Below are 25464 nucleotides of genomic sequence, written 5' to 3'. Positions count from 1 at the left end.
GAAAATTCACAATTGTGGCATCCATTGCAAAAGAAAGAGTTAATACTATTTTGGTCCTAAACATATGAACGATTTAGAGCATCCATAATGGTGGCGAACGGACCAGCTAGCCGATTCCCGGCGCTGGCCGGTCCGCTCGCCGAACCATAGCAATAGGCGAGCGCCAAATCGGCGAGCGCACTCCGATTCCCGGGCGCTGGCCGATGCGCTGGCCGATCGGCTGGCCGCCATTGCAGGCTCCTGATCGACGAGCGATCGGCCAACCGATTTTTTATTTTTTATTTAATTTTCGAAACACTATATATACGTGATTTGCACGTCATTTTCATTCGCACCACTTGTTTTAACGAGTTTTCTCTCTATCTTAATTTCTGTACAAGAGCAACAACGCGAAATGGAGCACAACAACGAGTCTACTCCAGTGACGAGCGGGTCTCAAACTCCCATGGTACCCTTGGGAAGTGGATGGGGTCCGATGGCCGGGTACTACAACATGTACCCTTGGCAGCAGATGATGCCCGGGATGGCATCCGGGGGTAGTATGCCGGGATGGCAGAGGATGCAGGGCGGACCGGCGATGCCGGCGGGCAGGGGGTACTCGGGATGCAACCCGGGATGTAGATGATGCCGGGGTGGGCACCCGAGATGCAGATGATGTCGGGGTGGCAACCGGGGATGCAGGGGACGCCGGGAGGGGAGGGGGGACAACGTCTATCGCCCCAGTTTTAATTTTTTGACTGCTTCTTCGCACACATCGACCCCATCGGAGACGCAGTTCACTGGGCGTGATACTTTCTCCTTAGAGGAGTTGGGGATAGATCTCGGGGATGCGGACACTCCTGTTCAAACGGGGGGAGTAGGGCGGGGTCGGGGCGCGCCAAAGAAGAAGAAGGGCAAGGGCAAGAGGGTGGTCGGCGAGTCGTCGCAGCCGGCTGATGACGAGAGCCCGGCACGGAGGAAGTGGACGGATGCGGAGAACGTCGCGCTGTCCAAGGCGTGGGTGAGTGTTTGCGATGATCCCCTCGCCTCGAACAATCAGAGGATCGTCAACTTGTGGGCTAAAATAGCAGCAACCTACAAGGCATTTTGCCCGGAGGGGAGGCCACGCAGCGGGGAGGAGTGTCGGAAGGGGTGGGACCGAATCAGGGCTGCGGTCTCCCGATTTTCGGGCTTGTACACCAACGCCCTCCGCATGCAGACCAGTGGCCAAACTGACGAGGACTGCAGGAGGATAGCGGAGAAAGCTTTTCCCGTGCCCTGGCTTTATAAGGAGTTCACCTATTGGAACTGCTACGAGGTGCTAATGGACTCCGAGAAGTTTCGGGCAGGTGTCGATGGTCGCTGGCCGAAGAAGCAGCTACTGAACTATACCGGTGATTACAGCGGCGACAGCAGCGGCGGTTCCCACGACCTCCCCAAGGATGTTTAGGAGTTCCCGTCCCCTCCCGCGTTTACTCACCGCACTCGCCCGGTTGGTCAAAGGCGGACGCAACGGGCTCGCCAGGGGTCCCAGGAGGTCCAGTCGGCATCCCTCCCTGTTGGCAGGTCGACAGCCGAGCTCGCCTTCTTCGTGCGTTAACAAATGCGAGCTCAGATGTACAAGATCTTAGCTGACTGGAAGACGGCAACTGATCCCGAGGAGAAGAGTTTTCTTCACTCAATGCTCGTGAGTATGCGGGCCGATTTGAATTCCGACGCGGCATAGTTGGGGGGCTCAGACGCGGGCTCAGATGCCGCAGATTTGGGGGTCCCGGATAGCGGCGACAACGGTGGCGGCGTCGGCGAAGACGACGAGGAGTGAGGTGGAGGCGGGGGGGGGGGCTCGTGTGTGGAGGATGAGTTTTTTTTAAAATTAATGTAATTTTTTTTAAAATTAATGTAATTTTTTTTAAAATTAATGTAATTTTTTTAATTAATGTACTTGTTTTTAATTAATGTACTTTTTAAAATTTTAATATTATTATTGAATTTTCTCGTATCTGTGTCGTAAATTTAATTCCGTATTTTGTGTGATTGTTAATTATTTATTTTTATAATTTTGTTTATTGTGGCTAGGCTATGACTGGCCTATTGCTTGTCTAGTTGCTTGTCCTGATGATGTGGCAGGAGGAGTTTTTAGTGCTGATGATGTGGCAGGTGGAGTTTGTGGCTAGGCTATGGCTGGGCTATCTCTGTTGGAGATGCTCTTACGATTTTGGTTCAGAACATTCACTTTTTGAAAATCGAATCCAAAACATATGAAAACGTTGTCGAATAGGTCCCTTTTTAACAATTTCCGTCATTTTTTTCGGTCAACCTTCAATTAGTCCAAATTTGACCCGATTAGACTTAATCTGTGGTTATTAGTAGGTTAATATTAAGCTAATTATTTTGCTAAATTACTCAATATTTAATATTTGAATTTGAATAACAAATCTTCTAAATTCCCTTAATATCTCCTAACTTTTCATTTGAGAAAAAAACGAAATGTCAAACTCTCTCTTCTCTCTCTTCTATCTCGTCACTCTCCTAAGAAACCTAGTCCCGATTCCGACCAAGAACCATCCGATTCCGACCGATTATTGTGTTGGTTGCCCTGAGTTGGAAGTCGTCGTACTCAAACTTCCGTTGCAGCGACGGTCTCGCGACGTGAAAGTTGCATATGCGAGGAAGAAGAAGTCTACACATCCGCCTGAAAATGAAGCCGAAGAAGGTCCGTCGGCTACTTGTAGTTCTGAAAAGAACGATTCTTTGTAGCAAAACGAACAAGGCCTGTTGGCGGCGTCGAGGTTTCTGATTTCTTCTAACCCTAGTTCTCACGTGGAAGTCCATTCTTCTCCGATTCCAGAAGTTGAAGAAGATATTGAACACTTGGTTTTGTTGGTTTTTTGGTTTTGATGGTGTTAGGGTTTATGTAGTGCCTATGACAACATTTTTTATGTAATTCGGCACTAGGTGTAGTTAAATGTTCAAAACCAATTCGAAGTAGAAAATGAATATGAATGACTACTTTGTTTTGTAATTTATTGTCCATTTATTGTTAACTTGTCACAACTACGCATAATGTATCAAACCAAAAACCACTAGAAATTTTTTTGGCTGTAAGTTTGCACTAGGGTGTGGTTAAATGTTCAGGACCAATTGGAAGTAGATAATGAATATAAAGGACTACTTTGTCTTATAATTTGTTCTCCATTTATTTTATTTAATATTTACATGTAATTCTAAAAATATAAAAAAAAATTCAAAATTAGCTACAGTATTAAAAATCGGCTAATCAGGTCAAATTTTTACTAATTGACGGCTGACCGTAAAAAATGATGGAAACCGTAAAAAATGACCTATTCAACAGCATTTTCGTATGTTTTGGATTCGATTTTCAAAAATTGAATGTTATGGACCAAAATCGTAAATCGACCATATGTTTAGGATCAAAATAGTACTTTAGTCCAAAAGAAAAGAAAAGAAAAGAAAAGAAAAGAAAAGATGCAATTGCAAGAGCGCGGGAAAATCAGACACTCTTCTCAGTTCTCACTTCTCATATCTCAATGGCCTAAGTTCATCAATTGAATCGAAGCGGTGGTGCCCAATTAGAGCTTTAGAACTCGCAGAATCAGAAAATGGGTTGGTCGTACCCTGAAATAGCAATCGAAGATTTAATGACGTTGATCAAAAACTACATTGATATGTTGATTCTGGCGTCAGGGTATCAATCAACTGGCCGTCTCGCGATTTGGGACTCCAACAACATCAACAGATCATTGCAATGGGCTCTCTTTCTAGAGAATGTGAGCAATGCATTCCCCAATTTCAGTTGTCTTCTTTAATTTGTAACAGCTCTGACCATTAATGAATGATTTACTAGAAAGTGTTTCAACGAAATTGTGCGCCTGCAACCCTAGGTTTTCTACTCAATTGTCATACCTGAAATTTGTCTCAGCATATTGAAGTTTCAGTTTATACTTTTGTAAATACGTTTAGGTGATGAAGGCTCTACTCAGTTCAGCTGATTATGAAGAATCTGTTGAAGAGCTTGATGCTCTTTTACATGAGTTAACACTGGATCCTAATTTTCCTCAGGTTAAGAGTTTCTGAATCCCATATGAGTTGGAATTGATCAATTTTGGTTATTCATTTGATTCAGTTTTCTGTATGCGTTTTGAGCAGGGTCTCGCTCATTTGTCATGTGTAACGCTTGTTAGAGCGAAGGATCTTATGTTAGAGCATCTGATTCATACCTTTCCCCTGAGGGAGTCTCATTTAAAAGCTATAACTACAGCATCTGTTGAGATGGACATTAGCAATCTTAAGAGGAGAGAAAGCAATGGCCTTGATATTTATCTTGAAAAATTAATGCTGCTTCCCTCAAATGGACCCAACTTAAATGAGAGCAGAAATTTTGAAGAACATGACGATTGGGGGGATGGTGATTTTAGTGTGACCACTATCCAGAAACTTGGGATAAGGCAATCTGCAGTATCATGCTCAACTGTAGCGGAGGCTGGGTTGGAAAATATCTGGAAAACTCTAAGAAAAAAAATGCATGATGAGCTTGGGAGTACGTCAAACTCAGAGCCGCTGAAGCAGTCCACAATGTAATTTCCTGACTTTCTGGACCTTATAAAATATTCAGTGGCTGGTTTTGAGAAATTTAGTATGGTTGGTTTTAATGAGCTCCTCAATTCATATTATATGGAAATGAGGAAGTGGTTAAAATGGAACATTTTTTTATGTTTTCTAGGTTGCATTTGTCTGCAAACTTCTGTAATGGTAAACGGATTATTTTGGTTTAAGAAGATTGATTTGTTAAATTTACTTAGTTTGACAATATAAGCTGATTATGCCCATGGTAACCAATCATCCGAGCTTCTAGAACGTACTCCCCTAGCAATTGTACTTAAAATTCAGATTGCATAGTCTAGATCATCTAGCAAGGACCTTCCATTTCCCCATTTGGAGTAGGGATTCACCTCTTTTGAGTTTTGAGTACCTTAGTTTTCTCTGGTTTGATATAGAGGTATATAGGCTGAAACAATGTCCTGCTTCTTGTAAAGGCTCCAATGTTTCACAAGCTTTCTTTAGGGGGTGTTTACTTTTCAGGATTGGTTAGGTACATGATTGAGTATGTTTATTCTCATTACTATGATATCTCCAATCCTTTCTTTCAATGGGATATGAATCAACTAAAATTTATTGAAATGCTAAAAACTCTCAAGAGCCCATCCAATCAAATAATAGATCAGCCTATACCATTCTTATCTTTCTAGGCTAATCCTCAAAAGTAAATGCCCCTTATATAGTATTAAAAGGCTTAACTATGGAATATCTGAGCACCTGTGGGTTGTCTCAGGTTCTGGTTCTCAGTTGGGATATTGTAAATCTGGCTCATTCAGTTGAAGTGTATTTAAGGTATAGAAAATTTTACAAGAGGATCTTTTTCAGATTATGGATTCACAATCAGGTTGAACTATCACTTCTAAGGATTAGAGCGGAAAACTACTTTTCAGACTATTTAGCTGTTTCTACTTGCTTTGTGCGGACTAAGTTTTTTCAAATACTTTAGTTAGGCATCTGTAGTTATTGCTAGTGTGGACTGGATCCGAGTTTTCATCTAAAATTACATATTTAATTTTTTGGTTAATGTTGCTGTAAAGAGGCGAGGAGCTGCCACTTGAATCAGATTACTGGAATCGCTGGAGAGCAAGAAGCCTGTCATATATGCTTGATAAGCGGACCATAAGGATGATTTCTGGTGCCAGTCTGATTTTTTCTGCACCAGAAGGCCAATGGACACAAGTGTTAGAACGATTAAATCTCCCAGCTCAGAATGATGGTATCAGTGAAATGATAGTAAGCTAATGGAACCATTATCATTTAACTTCTCATTTTCTTGTTATAAGTGTATTGCGGCCAAAAAAGGTAATTTTATGAATTTTCTCCTCTCTGTTAATTCTCTGTCCCCTCCCCCTCCCCCCCCCCCCAACTGTAGGAGCTCTTGTTGCTAGGATGTGTAGTGAATAAATGGAGCGCTCTACTTGAGCATCTGATGTCTGTTTCATATGAGTTCCCTGCCATATCAAAGCTCTATCACGAAGTGATCAGCTTACCACCAGGAAAGTCTCAGAACTTTTGTCAGAATGAGGGCCTGATGAATTCTAAGGTGATTATTCCTGGCATTCTATCCAACTAATACTGAATATGATGTTTATGGATGGAATTTTTTTACTTAGAGGAGTGCCTTCTGCTTGAGTCTGATTTTTTTTAGTTAGAACCCCTTTGAACAATGAAAAGATACCGATTCTAATATTCTATACATGCGGATCAATGTGCATTGTGATTGAAAAGTGAAACTGGGTTGACTCTTAACACTTGACCCTAAACAATCACTTGTTTGCTTTCTGTACCACTGTTTGTAAAATGAAAAAAATGCGACGGTTTCATATTCTCTGATGCTGCACTATGCACATTGAGATCATATAGAGTTATTCAAAGTGAATGGCTTCTCTCAGACACCCAATATGTTTTTTCAGCTCACTAGAAGCAAAATTGTGCAATGTTGTATACCTTCTTGCCTGGTGTGCTAACCCAACGCTTAAGTGTTGTTTCCTGTAGATCCTCCTTTGACTGTGTCACTGTCGGCAGCAAACATTGAATGTGCTCCAGGGAAGAATGGATATCTTCCATTTTGTGTTTATATGTCCCTCAAGCTCCATAAAATAGTTAAGTTCTAGTAGGATCCACTTTCTAGCTAGTGCATGTCAGTTGACTTAACATTAAGCTGACAGTGCTACTACCATTTCCAGAGAAATAGTAGAAAAAATTAGTTGACTGTTCTACTAGAAAGCATTCCAGTATTTTCTGATTCTTGTGTTTCTGTATCAGGAAAAAAGTGTTGTGGACTGCTTAGAAGTTTTATTAAGCAGTAAAGTGAACCAATTGTGGCAACTACCCCCAGTCCTTGCAGCAACTGCAATTCCTTCATGGTACATTTTCATTTTCCAACATTTTTTGATGGCCGTGTTTTGCCTCATTACTGTTTTTAGAACCTTATGAAGGTCTAGATTGGGAAGGTTTTCCACTTCTAAATGGGAAAACTATATTCTTGTAATTGTAGGTCAAAGCTGTTCAGATCTTATCTCCATGAGCTAGAAGGTCAGCTGATAGGAAATTCTTTGGCAACCAGGTCAGTTGCTATCACTGTCTTTTCGGATTGCAGATAATTTCTTCCTGTAAATTGGTTCATTTTGGACAGGCACTGCAGTTGTCTAGCCGGCACACTGGAGCATAGAGAATGTCTGATTAATTCTATCTTCATAAATATCCGTGCACTCTATTTATTTATTATTTAAATATTTAAGTAAACAGGAAGCTCTATCTGGCCACTTTGCTGCTCCTATTTACTATACTGAAAATTCTGTATGCTTTTTGTGCTTAAAAACTTAGTTCACATTGTGCTACTCTTTCTATCTGATGCTTTTCACCTTTCAAACTGAATTATCAAATGCTATTGTGAACAGTATGAATGATTATCAGAGAAAACAAATTTCATCAAAAGTTGAAAACATATAATATCAAGAACATCCAAGAAGTAGGTAGCAAGTTTCCCAGAATATTAATACTAATTAGACTTGTGTATTTTATAAACACTAATAGGTAGGCCCTGACTCACGTCTGAAATCGAACCTAGTGAGAGCACACTTGAAATATAATTAAGTTGCCTTGCATGTCACTTGATTTACAGATGAAATAAAGTTCTGTCTCTAGCCTGGCCTAGATTTCTGAGATGAAATTGCATTTTTGTACATTTTAGGTGGCTGGATGAATATGACATTGAATAGCTTCATTTCATCTTGCTTTGCATATTGAAAATGTTGATATGCATAGTAAACATATATTCCATAATTCTTTGTACTGTATTTGTTAAGAAATGTGTGCTGGAGTCTCAAAATCTGATAGTTATTGTTGATAATACTTGTAGGTGAGGTGGGTGAGAGAATTTGGTGCCTTTATACATTTCATGTCTGTTCTGGAACAGGAAGTTCCAATATTACATGATTGTGCTGCTGCTCATTCAATTGACAGGATGAACTTTTCCTAGTTGATTAATGTAGTTGTGTGTAAATATACATCAGGTATTGAGAATTCCAGTTACATTTGACATGAACAATGTTGCCTAATCTTATGTCCTATGCATTATGCATGAGTTGATGATTCTTGAAGTGTTGTTCCATCGCTTTTTTCATTGCCGCGTCCCGGCGAACTCGAATCCAAAACCTTTGGCCGCAGATACTAACCACTCTATCACTAAGCTAACTCACACACGATGTTGTTCTATCTCTTTTTTATAATTGGCAAATAACTCGAAATTTAAAGGTCGTGTCATAGTCGACTTGAATCCGGGACCTTTGGCCCTAGACACTCACACAAACAATGTAGTTCTGTTCCATCTCTATCACTAACCAACTCACACAAACAAAGTTGTTCTATCTCCTCTTGCAAAAAGGTTGAAATCTCAACCCCAAGGGCCTTCCCACATTCCAGTCCGACAGTATTGTGAGGGATATTTAATTAGGGTACGCAGTGACTCGCTAAAGAGGACCATTAACCCACTGTCCTGCTAGAAGCCCACCTCCCAAAATGTCACACTTGTGCCTGAGAGATGTTGCAACTACACGACAGTAGTGGAAATCGATCCTTGTTCCATCTCTTGTTATCTTGTGTGGAGGATTAAGAGGAAATGGTTATAAAACCCTCCATCCCACATTACTTAAGGTGTTTTTTTTTCGGCACACAGATTTTAAGAATGTTATGTTTAGTGAGTTAAATAAATAGTAAGTGTGTTTCTTCTAGAAATTGATCCAAAAATATGTGAAAATTCCATATATTTGTTATCTTGTGTGGAGGACTAAGAGGAATTGGTTATAAAATGCTCCCCCAATCCCACATTAGTGAAGATGTTTTTTCGGCACACAGATTTTAAGGATGTTATGTTTAGTGAGTTAAATAAATAGTAAGTCCAGTGTCTTCTAGAATTTGATCCAAATTTAAAATTCGTGAAAGTTCCGTATATTTGTAGGCTAATTATTGGAGAGATTATTCTTCCATGTATAGATATTTTTGTTATGGATGTCATGATGTGGAACTATGTGTGTGTTCATGCATTTTTGTGAGGAATATTCTACGTTTTGGGATTGAACAATAAGGAGTGTATTTCTGCAACTTGGTTGGAAGACAGAATATAAGTGAGATTTTGTTCATTTGTAAGAATCCAAACTGCAAGTTGATAAAAGGGTCAATATTATAAATACATAAGCATAAAATGCAAAAAAACGTCATTTTATAGTGCAGATCATTTTTTGTATGTTATGACTTATGACAGTGATAATGGTGTGCGAAATATATAATTTGTAATGTGAAAATTAATAGAAATAATAAGATTATAGTAGTATAATACACGCAGTTCAAAATTTTCAAATTTTCAGTTTCGTATATCATCAATATTATCTGAGTCAATTTAAATAAAGAGTGAATAAAGTAAAAATAAAAATAAATAATAATAAATAAAAAGTATTTTCTCCGTTCATAAAAAATAGTCTTATTTGTGGATGACACGAGTTTTAGTGAGAAATTTGGTAAAATAAGATAGGAGAAAAAATAGGTAAAGTAAGAGAGAGATGTGGAGAAAAGGTATGAGAGATAGGAGAAAAAGTAGGTAAAGTACAGAGAGTTTCCATTTATATAATGAGACTATTTTTTGCGCAACCCCAAAATGGTAAAATGAGACTATTTTTCGTGGACGGAGGGAGTAAGTAACAAGAAAAAAAACAAAATACAGTAAGAATGAATAAATATATTTTTTTTGTTAAAAATGAAAATTAATCATTTACTATAATAAAACAAAAAAAATCAATTACTTATAAATTGTATACTAAAAATCTTTAATCTTTTGGCCAACGTAATTTGAATTAAAAACTAAATTTGATGATACAATTAAGCATTAAAAAGAAAAAAAAATGAAAACGACACAAGTAAACAAGTAGGGGAGATGAGTATAAAAATATAATCGTAAGAGAATCCAAATCCAAACTCAAATTATAAAAATTCTTTTCCGCCACTCGCCGTCGCCGGCGACCGAACCTCTCTCTCTTCAAGTAGAAGCACGGCAGCGTCCATCCTATTACTTTATATCACCGGATTGTGGCTTCAATTTTTCATTTCTCTTCTCAATAATTCCTGATGGAGCTGCTGTAACATTCTCAATTTCGATTCTTTTTCGAATTCTAGGTAAGAGCTTCATGCTTTTGCTCCTGATCGATTCCATTCTAGCTGGATTTGCTTCAATTTATATCAAGTTTCGACTATGACCGAGTGAATATTTGAATCTTATCCACACACGCGCTTCGCGTTCTGTAAATTTCTTTTGTTGCCTCTTTTTCATGGTTTGAGCATGAGTAGTTGCTGATTTCTTTTCAAAAATATAAAAATAAATTGGGATTAATTTCTATCATCTGGTATTTTTAGGAGCTCTAGTTTATTACTCCTGAGCTTAGTTTATAGGATTTGATTTTAGCTGAACTAGGGTCGGGGCATTCCTTTTTTGCTGTGAAAGATGCTGATGCTCGTGGTGCGTCGATGGTAATGGTGCAGGGTAAGTTATTTAGCGAATAGAGAGGGCTCGGGATTTGCTTGCTTATCAAATACTTACATGTTACCTTCTAGTGGGTATATTTTGCACCTACATTAGACAAACTATGCAACCAAACTTTGGAATCTATCTTACTTTTAGAATTGCGTAAGTTGTTAGATTACTGTAATAGGTGATGCATGGTTTGATTCTGCAATTTATTGTCTTCTATCAAGGGGAGAGATTACATATTTTTGGAATTTGGACAATTTCCTGGGATATGTCTATGGACTTGTAAGTATTACACAAATATTGGTTTATAGGTAACCAGTCCTTCCAGTTGAAAAAGTAGCCTTATCTTTGAGCTCTTCTTGCTCGACTTCATGCATTATTATTAGATGGATTTCCTTCATTCACTGTTAAGGTATTAAAAATATATTCAGGTTTTCGCGTACTATAATCGATTAGCTAAAAATTGATGCTTTTCTCTTGTGGGAATATTCCACAAAAAATTGATCTTAGAAGAACTAGAATTAGATGATAGGTTATACTTGAATCACAAACTTTTAGTATGCTGCCTACAAAATTGGTTGATCAATATCGGGTAATTGTTTAGAATTAGAAGTACTCCAAGCTTTATAATTTGTATTCTATGTTTCTCTACTTCCTTGACCTGTACACACATTTCATGTTCAGAGTTAATTAGGATTGCTGAAATTGTCCCTGACTCACACTTGTCTATGTTTTTATAATTATAGCATTTCATATATGCATGTCTACTTGTGTATATATGATCCTGATAGGTGTTCTTGTGGTGTATGATAAATAGGTGTCCTAAGAAAAGCGCTGTTTGCTCACAAGTCACAACTTACATAGAAGTATCTGTTGTTTACACTCAAGTCAGCAATGGAAACAAAGCATGCTTTACCTATTCAAAGATCAGGCCCAAGACAAATTAGTAGTGTTGGGGCCTCAGCATCTCTATCTGCTGCATTTCCTATTCCTTCAACTGTTCTGGAAGAGACTTATCCAAGTTTTTCTGAACCGCAGCAGGTTTCTTTAGAGAGGGAACTGATGCAGCGTCCTCCAGCTGTTGTTTCATCATTGTCTTCCCACAGTGGGGCTGTTGGACATATATTTTCTTCTTCATCAGGGTTTTCTACTGATCTCCATTTCTCATCGGTCCAACAGCAACTAGAAAAGCATACTACACAATCCCCTTTCATTTCTCAATCATCAAGTAGTGGAAAATCAGTTAAATTACCACATTCTGTTGATTCTCAACTTCTTCAATCCACTGCATCTAGTCATTTTAACAGAGAAAGCAATGAGTCTTGGTGCACGGATACATTGCCTGATTTTCTTGATTTCCCAATGAGTACGACAATCCAGAGTAGTCAGTTGTATGGAAGTAACAGTAGTGGCATCACCATTCCTCATGAAGATCTAGGTAAAGGCAATGATTGGCAAGACTGGGCTGATCAGCTTATTACTGATAATGATGCTTTAACTGCTGATTGGAGTGGGCTTCTTGCTGATGCAAGTGTTGCAGAACCAGAACCAAAGGTGGAGTTTACTTTTTTTGTCTTGTTTCTGTAATGGTTATCATCTATCCTCTTTGAGTAGAGTTGATAAAAAAATAATCTTATATAATAGGTATCTCATAACGTTTTGTTCATATCAGCATTCGCAGCAATGCACAAGTGTCTCCAACCAGCAGCCTCATATACCGCAACAAGTTCCCAGTACACCTGGAGAAATTTGCACTGGTGGCGCTCAATCATCCTCTAATGCTGCTCCAGGAAAACAACGCATGCGTTGGACCCCAGAACTTCATGAGACCTTTGTGGAAGCAGTCAACAAGCTTGGTGGCAGTGAAAGTACTTTCATCTTCTTGTTTCAATGCTTCAAATTAATCTGATATAAAATCAATTTCTTGCCACTTACAGAATCATTTTATCACTGCTACAGGAGCTACCCCCAAGGGTGTCCTCAAACTAATGAAAGTTGAAGGCTTGACCATCTATCATGTCAAAAGCCATCTACAGGTATGTATTCTTCCGTAGTAATGGCCTTTCTCAGAAGCTGGATACATAATGGCTTCTCACTCTTTTCTTTAATCTGGTTCATGAATTGCAGAAGTACCGAACAGCTAGATACAAACCAGAGACAACAGAAGGTGCACATGAGATTTCCCCTACTTTTTTATGTATACTATGATTTCCTTGTTTTTCTATCTTTCCTTCCATCCATCATTCTTTTCAGTTGTTCCATTGTTGTGGGAGCATATCCGTTGCTCTTGGTATTCAAATGATTAGGTTCTTCTATTAATCGTTCTTTAGCTTATCCATTACTTCTCTGTCCCGAGATCATTTTGGCACGGGAATTAAGAAAGTGGTGTTTAGTGAGTTAAATAGTGAGATAATAAAGTATGAGAAACTAGGGAGAGAGGAGAGAATAAGGGTTAACTTTTGCCAAAAGATGAAATGTGTCACTTAGATTGGGCCATCCCAATACGGAATACGCATCACTTATTTTGGGATAGATGGGGTAATTAGAATATTTCCATCCGTACACTATAGTAGAAAATAACTGTATGTTTTCTGTTGCCTCAAAATATTGGAGATATCCAATTTTCTATCTCCTATTAGATCCTCTGCCAGTCTTTTTTGTCTGATATTGTATATCCGAGATGCCATTTGCAATTGAAGCCATTTCTGTTTATTATCATAAATGCACGTTGCTTTTATGTTCTCCAGCTTATGTACCCCCTGGTAACTATTTATTCCTACTGCCATCATCAATGTTTTCAGTCTCCACCATGGTTCCATTCCTTCCTGAAAAATGAATTTGCCTAAGGCTGTAAAGTTTACCTTGTAATATCTTGTTTTACCTATTAACAACCTCCAAAATTAGATTATACTCTTTTCTCTGTATGTATTTTGTCTTTTGTCTTCTGAGTTGTTCTATAAGTTTCTCATGGGCCTAAGAAAGTACCATGGTTTTATTTTTCAGAGTCTTCGGAGAGGAAACCTCCCTCCATTGAAGATTTTTCATCCCTGGACTTAAAAACGTGAGTTGGTGAAATCATGGTTTTATAAATGTACTTAGCTGGAGTTAATTGTAGTGGGTGTGATTAACTCTATAACTCCATCCTGTCTGGATGCCCTGGTTTAAGTGGAGTTGGCACTGACAGAATTGAATTAATACATAAGTATGACCAAGTATGGCTGCTAATCATAATATGAACAACATAAAAGCTTTCAAATAGCTTTCGATCTCATTGTCTCTGCTCCTTTCTTGTAAAAATATACCCAGGTCTTCCACATACTGTTTTATTATTTGATTGTATGGACTGTTCATATTATGCAGTATACAAATTGTTAAAGAATGAATGCTTGAACTAGGAAGGCATCTTTAAAATGTGTAATCCTGAAAAAAAAATGCATTAGTTGATTTTTTTGTCTGGCTTTTAGCAGCTTTCTTTGCCATTTGTTTGTGTTGCTAATAGTAATGCATCTTTGTTATTAAAAACAGGGGTATTGAGATCACTGAAGCACTGCGATTACAGATGGAAGTCCAAAAGCGACTTCATGAACAACTTGAGGTATGAATATCATTCTTTTAGTAGGTCTTTTCAACATCAGCGATCTACTAAACTTGGTGCTCTTAGCCAGTCATGCATGTCATGGAGAGTTGAGATGCATGGATTATCCACTGATTCTATTCAAGTCAGTCACTGATTAATCTGGTGGTTTACTGTTCTGATTCATGTGAAAACAAAAATGTGCATGCCTCAAACTAGAAACATAATCTTGCTATTACCATGAATATAGGATAGTGAATAACACCCCAGAGATAGACATGTACTATTATTGTCCATCTAACAAAGAGAAACCATATACTATTATCATTGATCTTCTATTTCTACAAGCCACATCAGCCAATTGACGGCATAATGGATACTTGGAAAATGATAGGTGACAAAAAGTATACATTTTATAGGGTTAAAGCCTTAAAAATCACCGAATTACATTATGTTTTCATAAATTTTGCAATATTGATTAGAGGCAATTATAAAACACCAACTCTTATTCTGGTGGAGAAATGACAGCATATCCGACAATTTGCCTATATTGCATTATTCTCCACTAAAATTAGACAAAGTTGCCTTAGAGAGACAAAATATGTTAACCATATCTTGTTCACCACATCAACTATCATTTCTTAATACGTGTCCAGTTAACTAGTGTGCTTTTCTTTGCTGGATTGGACTTTTTTTCTTCTATATTTTCTTTAAATCATGTCTTTCCCTGTAGCATCTCATTTCAGTAAGATATGTTAACCATATCTTCTTCACCACATCTTCTTCACCACATCTACTATCATTTCTTAATATGTGTCCAGTTAACTAGTGTGCTTTTTTTTGCTGGATTGGACTTTTTTTCTTCTATATTTTCTTTAAATCATGTCTTTCCCTGTAGCATCTCATTTCATTAAGAGCTAGAGCATAAGTAAACCATAAATTCACAAGATGCGATTTGTTGTTTTACTTAATTATAGCTTCCTGTTTGGGAGGAGACGATAGGCAATATACCAGGCTTTTGACATAATATCTGATTCTTCACCTCTACTGAACAGATTCAAAGAAATTTACAGCTTCGGATAGAAGAACAGGGAAAATATCTTCAGATGATGTTTGAGAAGCAGTGCAAGTCAGGCACAGACTTGCTCAAGGGGGCTTCATCGAGCAGCGAGAATGCTTTGAAAGAGTTGAAAGATAGTTCAGCCGTAGAAGCTGAAAACAAGGTTTCAGAAGGTGAGCCAGCTAAAAGATCAGTAGAAACTTCTCAGATGGCAGGCGAGAAGCAAAAAGCACCTGAAGGTGTGCCCAGCTCACCACCTACAAAACGTAAAAAGGTTGACGAGGAAGTCCCTCTCTCGTCTTAGATAGTAGCAACACAGCCTCAGTCCTAGGTAGGGGCTTGGCAGAGCTCACAAGAAGATGCGAGATTTTCAGTTTATCTGTTAAATGAAACTCAGATCAGAGGCGACGGTTTTTGTTTCCCAATCTCGAAGATTTAGTGTTGAACTTTTGGGTGCCTGAGATATGGTCATTGTGAATTCGAGCTAGGGAAATAAAGCCAACTTTTCTCCCTCCAACTTAATTTTTAGTTGAAGCAATGTACAAATGTTGGAAACAATAAATTACTTATAGAGTACAATGTAGAAGTGATGGAATGAAATGTAAGTTATTATGTGCTCAAAACAAACCAATCAATCCATTTCACATATGCAATGCCTTTGTATTACAACCTCGAATTCATGGAAGAAAAAAATCAATTAAGTATGCATACAAAACACTACAGGAATTCATTCCCAAACAGAATACTAACTTCTCAGACGTGAGGAAGGGAACCGAAAGGACCGAAAAAGTTCTAGACACTTGATTTGCTTCCATAGAATTAAGATCATGCTGTCATGCAGCACCTCTGTTTAGAGCTCTATCCAATCTCGTTTCGAAAGGAGTGGAGTGCCAATTAACTGTCCTATCCTGTGCATATAACATAACATTTAAGTAAAAGAGGTCGCCATGAATGCAAATATCTTTTATTTTCGAAGATTTATAAGGTACCTCTCTGTACTTGCTGGTTGTGTTTGGTATGCCTTTAAAAGATGCGGCTGCACCAGAATGCTTTGCTGAACCCGAATCATTCCAGTGGGTACCAACACTCCCTATAATGGGCATCTCATCAGGGCTTCGACTAGGAGACTTCCTCTGGGATGGTGATGATGAGATTTGCCTCAGCTCTTCAACTGTCAATGCGCCTAATATTGGCCTATCTTCAAAGCTCATCGGAGAAGTGCAGCAGCCTTCTGATGTGGTCGTCTGTGGGGTCGTCTCGAAGCCACTAAAACTAGTCTTCTTGGAGGTTGCAACTTCAGGAGTACCTATCCAATTTGAAAGACTTGCATCAACCAATGTTTCTTGATTTGCATTTTTCGATTGATGAGACTTTGCCTTGAAACTAGAGGGCGCCTGCCCATATATGGGCTCTGAGCTAAATGACATATGAGGAGCCTCAAAGTTCTCCTTCTGTGGCTTCACTACAACTGTCCCTTTTGACTTTGCAGCCTTCCATTGAGTAATATTCTCAACAGGGTTGAGCACTGAATTGATATAATCGCTTCTGTCTCTGGCATTGGTTCTTGACCCAAATTCCTTGGCTTCCTCGTCGGGCAGCTGAGTTTTCACCATCACACTCTCCACTTCCTGCCTCGTGGCTGGAGGTGAAGAGCTTCCTGTCCTCGACTCCACTGATGCAGTTACAACAGGTTCAGACCACACTTGATGGCCAGGAAATCTAGCATTCGTTTCTTCATCGGAGTAGTAATCCTCTCCATTGTCATCTTCATTATCCAAATCCTCCAAATCGCTATCACCATACTCTTCAGCTTCATCGTCACTTTCTCTGGCATTATGATACCTATGATTTGGAGGATAAGATGCAACACTGGATGTAACAGAATCATCCTCTTTAGATAGTGAGTGTGAATGACTTGGTGATTTCAAATCTTCCTGCTTCTCTCCCTCAGCCACACCCCCTGGCAAGGACTCAATGCTGTCATGGACTCGAACATGCTCATATGTCTTGACATTTGAGTTAAATGTAACTCTTTTCCTTGGACTCGCGCTCGGACTCTTCTTGGGGCTTGGGACCTGGCTCCCTTGCTCCACCACCTCAGGTTTATTCCTATACTCCAAAGCAAAATGAAAAACATGAATATCGCATTTTTTTCATGAAAATCAAATACTCCATACTAGAAGATGAATTATGATTCTGTAATTGTATCCAATCCGGTCAAAGAAGGCTCACCCCAACTCCGAAACCTCCAAGAGCAAGTTAGCAGGGTTAGTTTCTGCCACAGACCGTTGTGCAGTGATTTTGTTTTCCAGCTGATCATTTTGTGTTCTGTTTCTCTGCACATAACAAAATTCAGGATTGAACTTTTCAGCCTAGAAAACAACACAAAGACAACTGTATAACGCTGAAAACACTTTTCTTCATTCACTAACTTGAACTGAATCGAACAAGCTAACAGAATAGAGAAGCATGAATAACAAGTTGAATTCTAGGAAAGGCAAATAGATAATCTGATGAAATTAGGGGAGAATTACTGAAGCTCGATCTAGATTAACTGAAATCGCATACTCGAAATCAACGGAGTATGAAAAGGAAAGGCAATCTAAAACCTGATCAAACAAAAGCTACTACTAAAACACATAAAACCTAGCGAAGCATCAACATTAAAATAATAACCATCGCATTTGTGCAGACATTTTCACGAAAAGTGAATGAGAGAGAAGGAAAGAGTGGTTACTTGGCGGTGAGGGCTGGCCCGATGTTTGTGGCGTTTCTGAGCCTTGTCACCACCGAAGCATCGAAGAAAACAACCCATTCTCGGAGAGAAAAAGTCAGGAAAAGCGTAGAAATGATCAGAGGTAGGAGAGGAGGAGCGTCTCCATCTCTTACAAGAGAGAGAGAGAGCTGAAGAGAGGGAAAAAGGTGAGGGCCGTGGTGGAAACGGTCGATTTTGGAAGGGGCTTTGGATTTTATCATTTAATATATTAATCATTTTTTAAGTGACCGTTGGAGATTGGCCAGTCACAGCCTGTATCATTTCATTCCTTTCGATTATTAAATTCGTTAAAAATACCGAAATAATAAATCAGGATTCTCGTGAGATAATTGCATCATACATACAAAATATTTTATCGTTATTTCAATTTAATATAAAAATTCACATATTTCATAGAAAATGTTTAATTAGTATTCCAAATTAATACATTCCATCCAAATTTCTGTGTCATCGTTACCTTTCTTATTTTTTCATCATCTTCTCTCCAATCTCAAAATCCTCCTTGCAAACCAGCCGTTTGATCAAAAGAAGATATCAAACCGGGCCGGTGGTTCATCGACACGAGGGCCCAGTTTGTGACAACTCCGGCGACTCTGCCGCCTTTGACGATGAGATCAGAAAGCGGCGACGGCGTTGAAGAGCTTGACGTTGGGGCGGGCGAGGAGCTTGCTCATGATGGTGGAGGTGAAGAGGGCGGCGTGTTTGATGACGTAGGCGATGTCGAGCTCGTCAAGGAAGCGGTGGGTGGGCGGAGAAGAGCTGGCCGCTTCGTGCTAGTCCACCATTCATAAGATCGGATTCTTCACTCAGTATTTGTCGGAAAGCGGCGCATTTGTGACAAACATGACTGCAATCTCCACTTCTGCTGATAAAGAGGGGATTCTTGAAAAATTGAAAGAGCTGAGGGAGATGCAGACGTGGGTTTTTGTCGTCCACATGGCGCAGCCCCTCGCGTCGCGTTTCTTCAAATTGGCGCGGGGAGCTGGGATGATGGAGGAGGGGTATGTATGTATGTATGTTTGGATTGTGTCCTGTTTTGGTATTCTCTTTTGATTCTTTTCATATTTCACCGTTTGATCTTTGAACGCCGTTTCACTACTACGCCGGGCCGACGGCGACGAGCCGTACACATGATTGGTATGTTTGAACGTCATTTTCTCTGTATATTAAGGTGTGTTTGCGTGTCTGTGTGAATTTTGATGTTTGTGGAGATTAAGGAATGGCTTTGCATGAAAGATATCTTCTGTCAAGTGTTTGGCTACTTGCATAATCTTCTCAATTAGCTCTAATAAAAGAAAATTATACTTTTGGAAATAATAGGATGGAAAAAATAAGAAAAGTAACGGTGTTACTTGAATTTGGATGGAATGTATTAATTTGGAACATCAATTCAACATTTTATGTGAACTTAATACTTTTTGTATTAAGTTGAAACATTTTGTATGTACGCTATAATTATCCTGGATTCTCAATCACATACTGAGGGAGTATTTATTATTCAATTCAATTTCATCATTTTCTAAGGTGAAATAGGCAGTTGTTATGATTATTAAACGTTTAATAAATCAGTGCAATAGATTTGGTCCACGGGTATTTGACGATATTCAACATAGTGAGGAGCACATAGAAAAGACATGGAATATTTTATTTTTATTCTCATTTCATTAAATAAAATAAAGTCTGTTTATTCTAATTTATATTTTTTTAAAAAAAGAACAGAGAGGATTGAATGAAAAAAACGGGAGATGCTCGAAAAATAAATTAAATATAGAGGCGCGGCAAACCAATAATAGTGGGATCCCACTTAAAACATAAAATAATTTAGTTTTATCTTTATTTTGAATTTTAGGCAAATCAACAGTATCTTATGTGTATTACTCAATTTACTGTGTAGCATAACCATTAGTTTGCATGATTATAGTTATATAGTGCTAGAAGTAGCATGCCTTAATTATTCAAATGGAAACTATTGAAATGGAGTTCAGAAAATTCACTAATTCCCAAAGCATTTAATTGATATATACTACAAACCTTTGCACACAAGGTGCAAAAATCAGATATGTCTACCATCATAATGTAGAATGTAGATTCTGCCTTTCTATAATTTTGTTATATTCATATCCCAAATGTAATAGGTTTCCAAATTTGGTGTATTTTTGGTGATAATAGAATGTGGACAAGGAAAATTAATCAGGATGAAAATGGCAAGATTTGGCATGCAGCAATGGATTCCAAGATCCATGTATGCGGAATGAACCGAGCATCTATGTTTTTCGCCACATCCCCTGCTTCTGCTGCCCTCTTCGACAAAACAAACCTTGCTTCCGTTGCTGAACACCCTTGAGGGTTATCGTGATTGTAAACTACTAACGTTGTCGAAAAATCTTCAAGACTTTGCCTTTCTGCAACTGCAGCCTCCATGCTCTCAATAGTGTTGCCTCCACCAGCTCTAACTAAACCTAAGAGATCATTCTTGTAAGACGGAACAAACTCGCCATTGAAGTAAAAGCTCAATCCATGGAAAAGCTTCGGACCCTGTCCAACAAAATATATCACACTGATCATGTCAAGAAAATTATATCAAGCAATCAATATGCCATATCCATCAAGTGTAGATATTTAATGTAAAATGTTCAACAATTAAGAATTCATCACTGGTTTAGTAAGTGAACTTACGTTCTCTGATACTCTCAACCTGCCAGTTCTTGGGCCATCACGAAACCCGTGATTGTCCAAGTTAACCTCATAAGGTTCTTCATCAACAGGATGATTTGCTTCGGCACAAGCTTTAACCCCTGTGGGAAATAAGGGGAAAAACCAGGAAGTAAATCCCCAAGCTTACAGTCTTAATGATATGATAAGCTATACTTCAAGGTTTCCCAGGCTTACAATCCATGGAGAGGACCCATTTTCCATTTAAGATAGCCATGAGAACTTTCAGAGTTCTGCTACATGCACCGTTTGAATCTGTAGCTGCAATCACATGCGTGACATTTGGGTTCCAGAACTTGTACAGAGTAACACCAGTAGTTTTAGCTAAGTTAGCCACCAAACACTGGAATGTAAGAAGAAAAAACAGGAAATTAGCATCTGAAACAAAATCATGTGCATATTCATAAAAGGTGAAGCAAAAGAAATAGTCTCTGTGAAACATGATGAATGACGTGTTTTTACTAAATTAACATAAAACAGAAACCAACCTTCTCCTCCGAAGATAGAGCAGATCCACATAGAACCAACTGTTCAGGCCTACTAAGGGAGGTTGAGCAAATATTCAACTGTTCAGGTGTACTGCACTTGCACAACAATAGAAGATTATAAACAGGTCATTACCTCTTCAACCGTTCCCAGCCCAGCCAGTGCAGTGCTATCAAGAAATTTATAAAAATCAACTTAAATTTGTTTAACTCCTAACATTCTTTCTAATCTCATTAGATTAAGCAAAGGTCACTCACACTTGTGCAACAGCTATTCAGTAGAATGTTAAACAACATTCATAGAAAACCTACACATGGTATTTAGGAGGACTATTTACATAATTCAAGTTAACACAAACCCTTCTTTAGTATCTCCTATTTGCTGGAAAGAGTAAACATGTTTACCTTATAGTGGGAACACATTAAGTTAATGATATGTTAGATGCTATGGACCAAGAGAGATTAACCAACAGTGAGTTGTTATTATAACTAAGAGTTTAATATTCCCATAAAATGATGAATTACAATACTGAATAAGTAATATGAAGAAACTTCCATACATTTCAATGGGCACAGAGCACTTCTCTCCAATGGAACGCTTTCTGGAGTTGGACTTTTCACTTGGAAATTTAATTGATTTATGAGCTGGACAAAGCATTAAAAATTCACCCTGTGCATCACAAGCATGTTTATAAGGGATCAGACCGAGGGGATCAAACTAACTGAGAGGACAAACAAAATAAGTATTACTAGGAAAATATAGCCAGCTTACACAGTCCCATCTGCAGCCTAGCACCTCCAGAGCACAAGGAACATGATAGCTTCTACGGCAGGACTTTGCAAAGCAGCCCAAAGCTGCACCCTTCAGCCCACAACCACTGCACTTGAGCTTAGAAGCTCGCGCTAATTCAGACTCCAAATTCAAAATAGTGTCATTCACAAAATAGACCTGAGGGGCCCTGTAATAAAAAAAAATTCAACAACATAAATGAACTCAAGGTTTGGCTGCTTGAGCATAATTGCACTTTTTATCAGGCATATATTGATGAAATGGACAAGCATCTCAAGGAAATGCATGTCCCAAACCTTTAAAATATGCAATAAAAATGAAGAAACTTCAAACAAAAGCCAGAAGCCATAGCAGTCCAGAATGATTATGTTATACATACTTTTACATATTGGCCGAGATATACTGAAACTTCTAGCAAGTGAAATATTTATATTGTCAATTTTATTCCTACAGTTTCTTTATCAAAGTATTAGTTTCCAAAATGCAAGACATATTTTTACAGATCATCCAAAAAATATGAAATTTTTTTATTAAGTGGTATATTTATATTGTACTATCAGACATATTACTAGCTCAAAAGAGTAAAGTTCACACAGTTGTTGCTCCTCCTGCATAGATAAGGATCCAATACCAAAATGTAAGCAAAATTAAAGGTTAGTATAAGAAAATTCCATACCATTCTATGCATTTAATATGGACAGGAATTGTCTTGGAGTAAGCTGCTTCTTCTCTTGCTACCTCCTTTCCGCCAGCATAGTGCAGCATATGGCCAGTTCCCTGCCAAAACAATTCAAGACATTAGATATGTCAAACCTAGAGTAAAGCCCAGTGACAAGCTGGCACCTTTCAGAAATATAAAAATAACATTAACGAAGAGTATAGATCAACTTCATATCAAGGGAACTAAAAACATAATCTTTGTAAAAATTACTTCTGTTATCTTAGAAGAATGGCAAAGCGCACAAATATATCCATCCACATTTGATGCATCCCAGGGTGCAGTTGAAGAAATGATGGAAGCATCTTCTGTGGATTTGCAGTCCTCAAGCTTAGAAGCAGCAGCATCAGAATGAGAAACTATATTCTGGCTGTGTGTGTGGCTTTGCAAAGCTGCACCAGATGGTCCATAATTTAGCTTTTTTTGTCTCTTAGATTCCCTTGCATGATATGTGCCTTTTGTATCTGCCTCACCAGAAACTATGCCTAATTGATCTCCAGCAGAGCTGTTAACTCTAATTTTACATGCACCCTGTAGATTGAGGTATGAAACATTAGAGAAAACAAGTGCATAATGTGTCATCACATCAATCCAGCAAATGATTGGTGTTATTTAACACAGAAGAACAGACTTTACAAAGCATGTCAAGATGAAAATGAAGCCTTGAATCTCACCGCATTTCTGGAACCTGGACTGCTATGTTGATCTACATGTTTGGTATCAACAGAGGAAGGGGAGCTGCCAGGCCAAATTTCTAGAGCGTGATTCACATCTAATTCTTCTGATACAGAACACTTAGCTGACTTAATCCTACTTGGAGCAGGGACAGGGCAGTTATCATTCGTTTTAGACGCCATCACGCCAAGGTTATTTGTCACTTGGTCAGTTACGATAGATCTCGAAACTGGTATATTAGAATCTACAGAACCGCAAATCGACATAAAGTAAGTATTTTACTATTTTTAACATTATAACTAGTAATTGTCTCTTTTCATTACATTTACTTACCAGTAGATATAAGCGGCAAGATCGAAGAGTTGAAAGTAGCATCCAGATTTTTGTAAATAGCCACAATGTTCTCCATGTGAAAGGCTGGTCTGATTTCTGCAAGTAAAAGTTTTTTATCACCCACCAGTTGAGTTTACAGTTATGAAACCAGAAATACCAGCTAGAGACTGAACTTGACATTGCTTGACTGAAATTAAAAAGTAAAAACAGCACCTTGATTGGTAAAACGCTGCTGACATGCGGGGCAATGGCTGCTAAATTCAACACATGAACTGCAAGAATAATTGGGTAAAATCAGGGATCCTAAAAGTAAGAGGAGGCTAAAAATTAACAGGGCCAGTTAACTCACTTGCAGAAAACGTGATTGCACGGGAGCAAGATCGGCTTGTTAAGCATGTTCAAACTATAAGAAGAGAAGAGGAATGTGAGGATTCATTTTTCAAACGCACAATAATACATAGAATCTAGGCAAAAAAGGAATGAATATTGGTGAAAATCGAGAGAAATGTGAATTACCATAAAGCGCAATTGAGCTCGAATCGAAGCTTGTGGAGATGAAAGATGCAGGGATTAAGCGACCTCGCGACGTTCTGAATCTCAGACATTGCGATTCCTTGTTTTTTCTGGTGGAGGGTTGTTTAGGGTTTAGCAGCAGTGGTGAAGTGGAAATTGGTGGATTGGTGTTGAAATTTATGGGCGAAGGGGATTGAGGATTCAAAAATAAGCGGGAAAAGCAGCTTCTCGGCGGTCTTGCCTTTGGAAATTTTCAACTCCCGCTGACCGCCCGCCATCAATCTACTACTCCATTTAATTAGTCTCTAAAAAAGATTGGCTCCTAATAGCATCATTAACCATGGCCCGGAATCAGGCCCCAAGTCCCCTCCACGTCATCATTCCCCTAAATTTGAGTCCCAGACCACAACTGCTCTAATCCTTCAGGCCCCAACTCGGGCCGCAACTAATAAATGTCAGTATTCACAACTTCAACATATTTTACCCGTAGATGCAATACGTTGAACAATTCAAGCTGGGAAAATACATTATTCAGTCGAAAAAAGAAAATTACAAATCCTATAAAAAAAATTACAAATCCTAGAAAAAAAAATTTATTAAGCCCTAGAAAATAAAAATTACAATTCCTAGAAAAAATATTGAAATAATTTAGAGGATAGAAATGTAGACATTGGTGGAAGAATGTTGAAGAAATGGGTAAAAATAGGCAAAAAAAAAAAATATAAAAAATAAAAACTAATTTTTTGGGGGTTTGCGACCCCGGGACCGGCCCAGGCCGCAACTTCCGCTCATCCAACGCAACGCCCAGGCCGGGACTCGCTTTTTGCGGCCCGGCCCCAAGCGTTAATGATGCCCTAAAATACAAAAATTCAAATTTTATGGATTTACATAAATTTAACCTTGTAGTTATGAATTATAAAATATTTTATTACTAGGATAAATAATCATTTAAATCACAAATTTTGGTTAAAATCTATCTAACCACAAAGTTTAAAATTCACTAATTAAATTACAAAGTTTAAAATTTTGTAATTTATCTCATGGGTTGAATTTTAGCAAGACTCATGTAAATAAGTATACTTACATGATTAAAGCTGCGCTTGTGAGCTGCATAATGAGTATACTTATGAACCTCTTACCATCATTACCATGATTATGAAATTGGAATTGGAAAAAGAAGGGGACAAGTCCCAAAGTCCTATGAGGTCATCCG

The 25464-nt window shown here is 38.5% G+C and overlaps 4 protein-coding genes across 7 annotated transcripts; 2 read left to right on the top strand and 2 right to left on the bottom strand.

The window, feature by feature from the left end:
• Positions 1-3505: 3505 nt before the first annotated feature.
• LOC121760230 lies at positions 3506-8192 on the top strand. Of its 3 annotated transcripts, XM_042155874.1 has the most exons (9): positions 3506-3767; positions 3961-4059; positions 4147-4574; positions 5634-5829; positions 5969-6139; positions 6862-6962; positions 7094-7162; positions 7232-7272; positions 7958-8192. In XM_042155874.1, the coding sequence occupies exons 1-9, from the start codon at positions 3600-3602 to the stop codon at positions 8032-8034; spliced, it is 1350 nt and encodes a 449-aa protein (XP_042011808.1). In that variant the 5' UTR covers positions 3506-3599; the 3' UTR covers positions 8035-8192. The 3 variants fall into 3 exon arrangements, with proteins under 3 accessions (XP_042011808.1, XP_042011810.1, XP_042011809.1); XM_042155876.1 differs by lacking the exon at positions 7232-7272; XM_042155875.1 differs by lacking the exon at positions 7958-8192 and having other exon boundaries at positions 7241-7950.
• A 1854-nt stretch (positions 8193-10046) lies between these two features.
• LOC121761962 (protein PHOSPHATE STARVATION RESPONSE 1-like) lies at positions 10047-15872 on the top strand. Its single transcript, XM_042157678.1, has 8 exons — positions 10047-10263; positions 11433-12169; positions 12288-12483; positions 12575-12651; positions 12743-12782; positions 13619-13676; positions 14141-14210; positions 15245-15872. Exons 2-8 carry the CDS (start codon positions 11510-11512, stop codon positions 15551-15553), a joined length of 1410 nt encoding a protein of 469 aa, XP_042013612.1. The 5' UTR covers positions 10047-10263; positions 11433-11509; the 3' UTR covers positions 15554-15872.
• Positions 15864-19225, bottom strand: LOC121761961. 2 transcript variants are annotated; one of them, XM_042157677.1, is made up of 5 exons: positions 18483-19225; positions 17987-18153; positions 17482-17585; positions 16239-17358; positions 15864-16157 (listed from the first exon to the last, which is right to left on the bottom strand). In XM_042157677.1, exons 2-5 carry the CDS (start codon positions 18062-18064, stop codon positions 16083-16085), a joined length of 1377 nt encoding a protein of 458 aa, XP_042013611.1. In that variant the 5' UTR covers positions 18065-18153; positions 18483-19225; the 3' UTR covers positions 15864-16082. The 2 variants fall into 2 exon arrangements, with proteins under 2 accessions (XP_042013611.1, XP_042013610.1); XM_042157676.1 differs by lacking the exon at positions 18483-19225 and having other exon boundaries at positions 17987-18225.
• A 775-nt stretch (positions 19226-20000) lies between these two features.
• LOC121760006 (BRCA1-associated RING domain protein 1-like) lies at positions 20001-24508 on the bottom strand. Its single transcript, XM_042155606.1, has 13 exons — positions 24255-24508; positions 24088-24141; positions 23952-24010; positions 23739-23834; positions 23405-23649; positions 22944-23261; positions 22689-22789; positions 21995-22181; positions 21783-21892; positions 21226-21316; positions 20915-21080; positions 20702-20820; positions 20001-20560 (listed from the first exon to the last, which is right to left on the bottom strand). The coding sequence occupies exons 1-13, from the start codon at positions 24341-24343 to the stop codon at positions 20216-20218; spliced, it is 1980 nt and encodes a 659-aa protein (XP_042011540.1). The 5' UTR covers positions 24344-24508; the 3' UTR covers positions 20001-20215.
• Positions 24509-25464: the final 956 nt, after the last annotated feature.

The sequence above is a fragment of the Salvia splendens genome, chromosome 13 (assembly GCF_004379255.2).
Source record: "Salvia splendens isolate huo1 chromosome 13, SspV2, whole genome shotgun sequence".
NCBI classification, from domain to species: Eukaryota; Viridiplantae; Streptophyta; class Magnoliopsida; order Lamiales; family Lamiaceae; genus Salvia; species Salvia splendens.
This window is presented reverse-complemented; position numbering and strand designations above follow the sequence as displayed.

What these genes read in the sequence shown, in the direction of transcription:
- LOC121760230 (XM_042155874.1), top strand. Translation starts at nt 3,600, where the DNA reads ATGGGTTGGTCGTACCCTGAAATAGCAATCGAAGATTTAATGACGTTG. An exon ending in TGGATCCTAATTTTCCTCAG is followed by an intron (nt 4,060 to 4,146) that starts GTTAAGAGTTTC and finishes CGTTTTGAGCAG; the next exon opens with GGTCTCGCTCATTTGTCATG. An exon ending in AGGGCCTGATGAATTCTAAG is followed by an intron (nt 6,140 to 6,861) that starts GTGATTATTCCT and finishes TTTCTGTATCAG; the next exon opens with GAAAAAAGTGTTGTGGACTG.
- LOC121761962 (XM_042157678.1), top strand. Translation starts at nt 11,510, where the DNA reads ATGGAAACAAAGCATGCTTTACCTATTCAAAGATCAGGCCCAAGACAA. An exon ending in TTGCAGAACCAGAACCAAAG is followed by an intron (nt 12,170 to 12,287) that starts GTGGAGTTTACT and finishes TGTTCATATCAG; the next exon opens with CATTCGCAGCAATGCACAAG. An exon ending in TCATCCCTGGACTTAAAAAC is followed by an intron (nt 13,677 to 14,140) that starts GTGAGTTGGTGA and finishes TATTAAAAACAG; the next exon opens with GGGTATTGAGATCACTGAAG.
- LOC121761961 (XM_042157677.1), bottom strand. Translation starts at nt 18,064, where the DNA reads ATGGGTTGTTTTCTTCGATGCTTCGGTGGTGACAAGGCTCAGAAACGC. An exon ending in TTGGAGGTTTCGGAGTTGGG is followed by an intron (nt 17,359 to 17,481) that starts GTGAGCCTTCTT and finishes TTTGGAGTATAG; the next exon opens with GAATAAACCTGAGGTGGTGG. An exon ending in CAACCAGCAAGTACAGAGAG is followed by an intron (nt 16,158 to 16,238) that starts GTACCTTATAAA and finishes TTATATGCACAG; the next exon opens with GATAGGACAGTTAATTGGCA.
- LOC121760006 (XM_042155606.1), bottom strand. Translation starts at nt 24,343, where the DNA reads ATGTCTGAGATTCAGAACGTCGCGAGGTCGCTTAATCCCTGCATCTTT. An exon ending in TGCAATCACGTTTTCTGCAA is followed by an intron (nt 24,011 to 24,087) that starts GTGAGTTAACTG and finishes TTATTCTTGCAG; the next exon opens with TTCATGTGTTGAATTTAGCA. An exon ending in CATATTAAATGCATAGAATG is followed by an intron (nt 22,182 to 22,688) that starts GTATGGAATTTT and finishes TTTTTATTACAG; the next exon opens with GGCCCCTCAGGTCTATTTTG.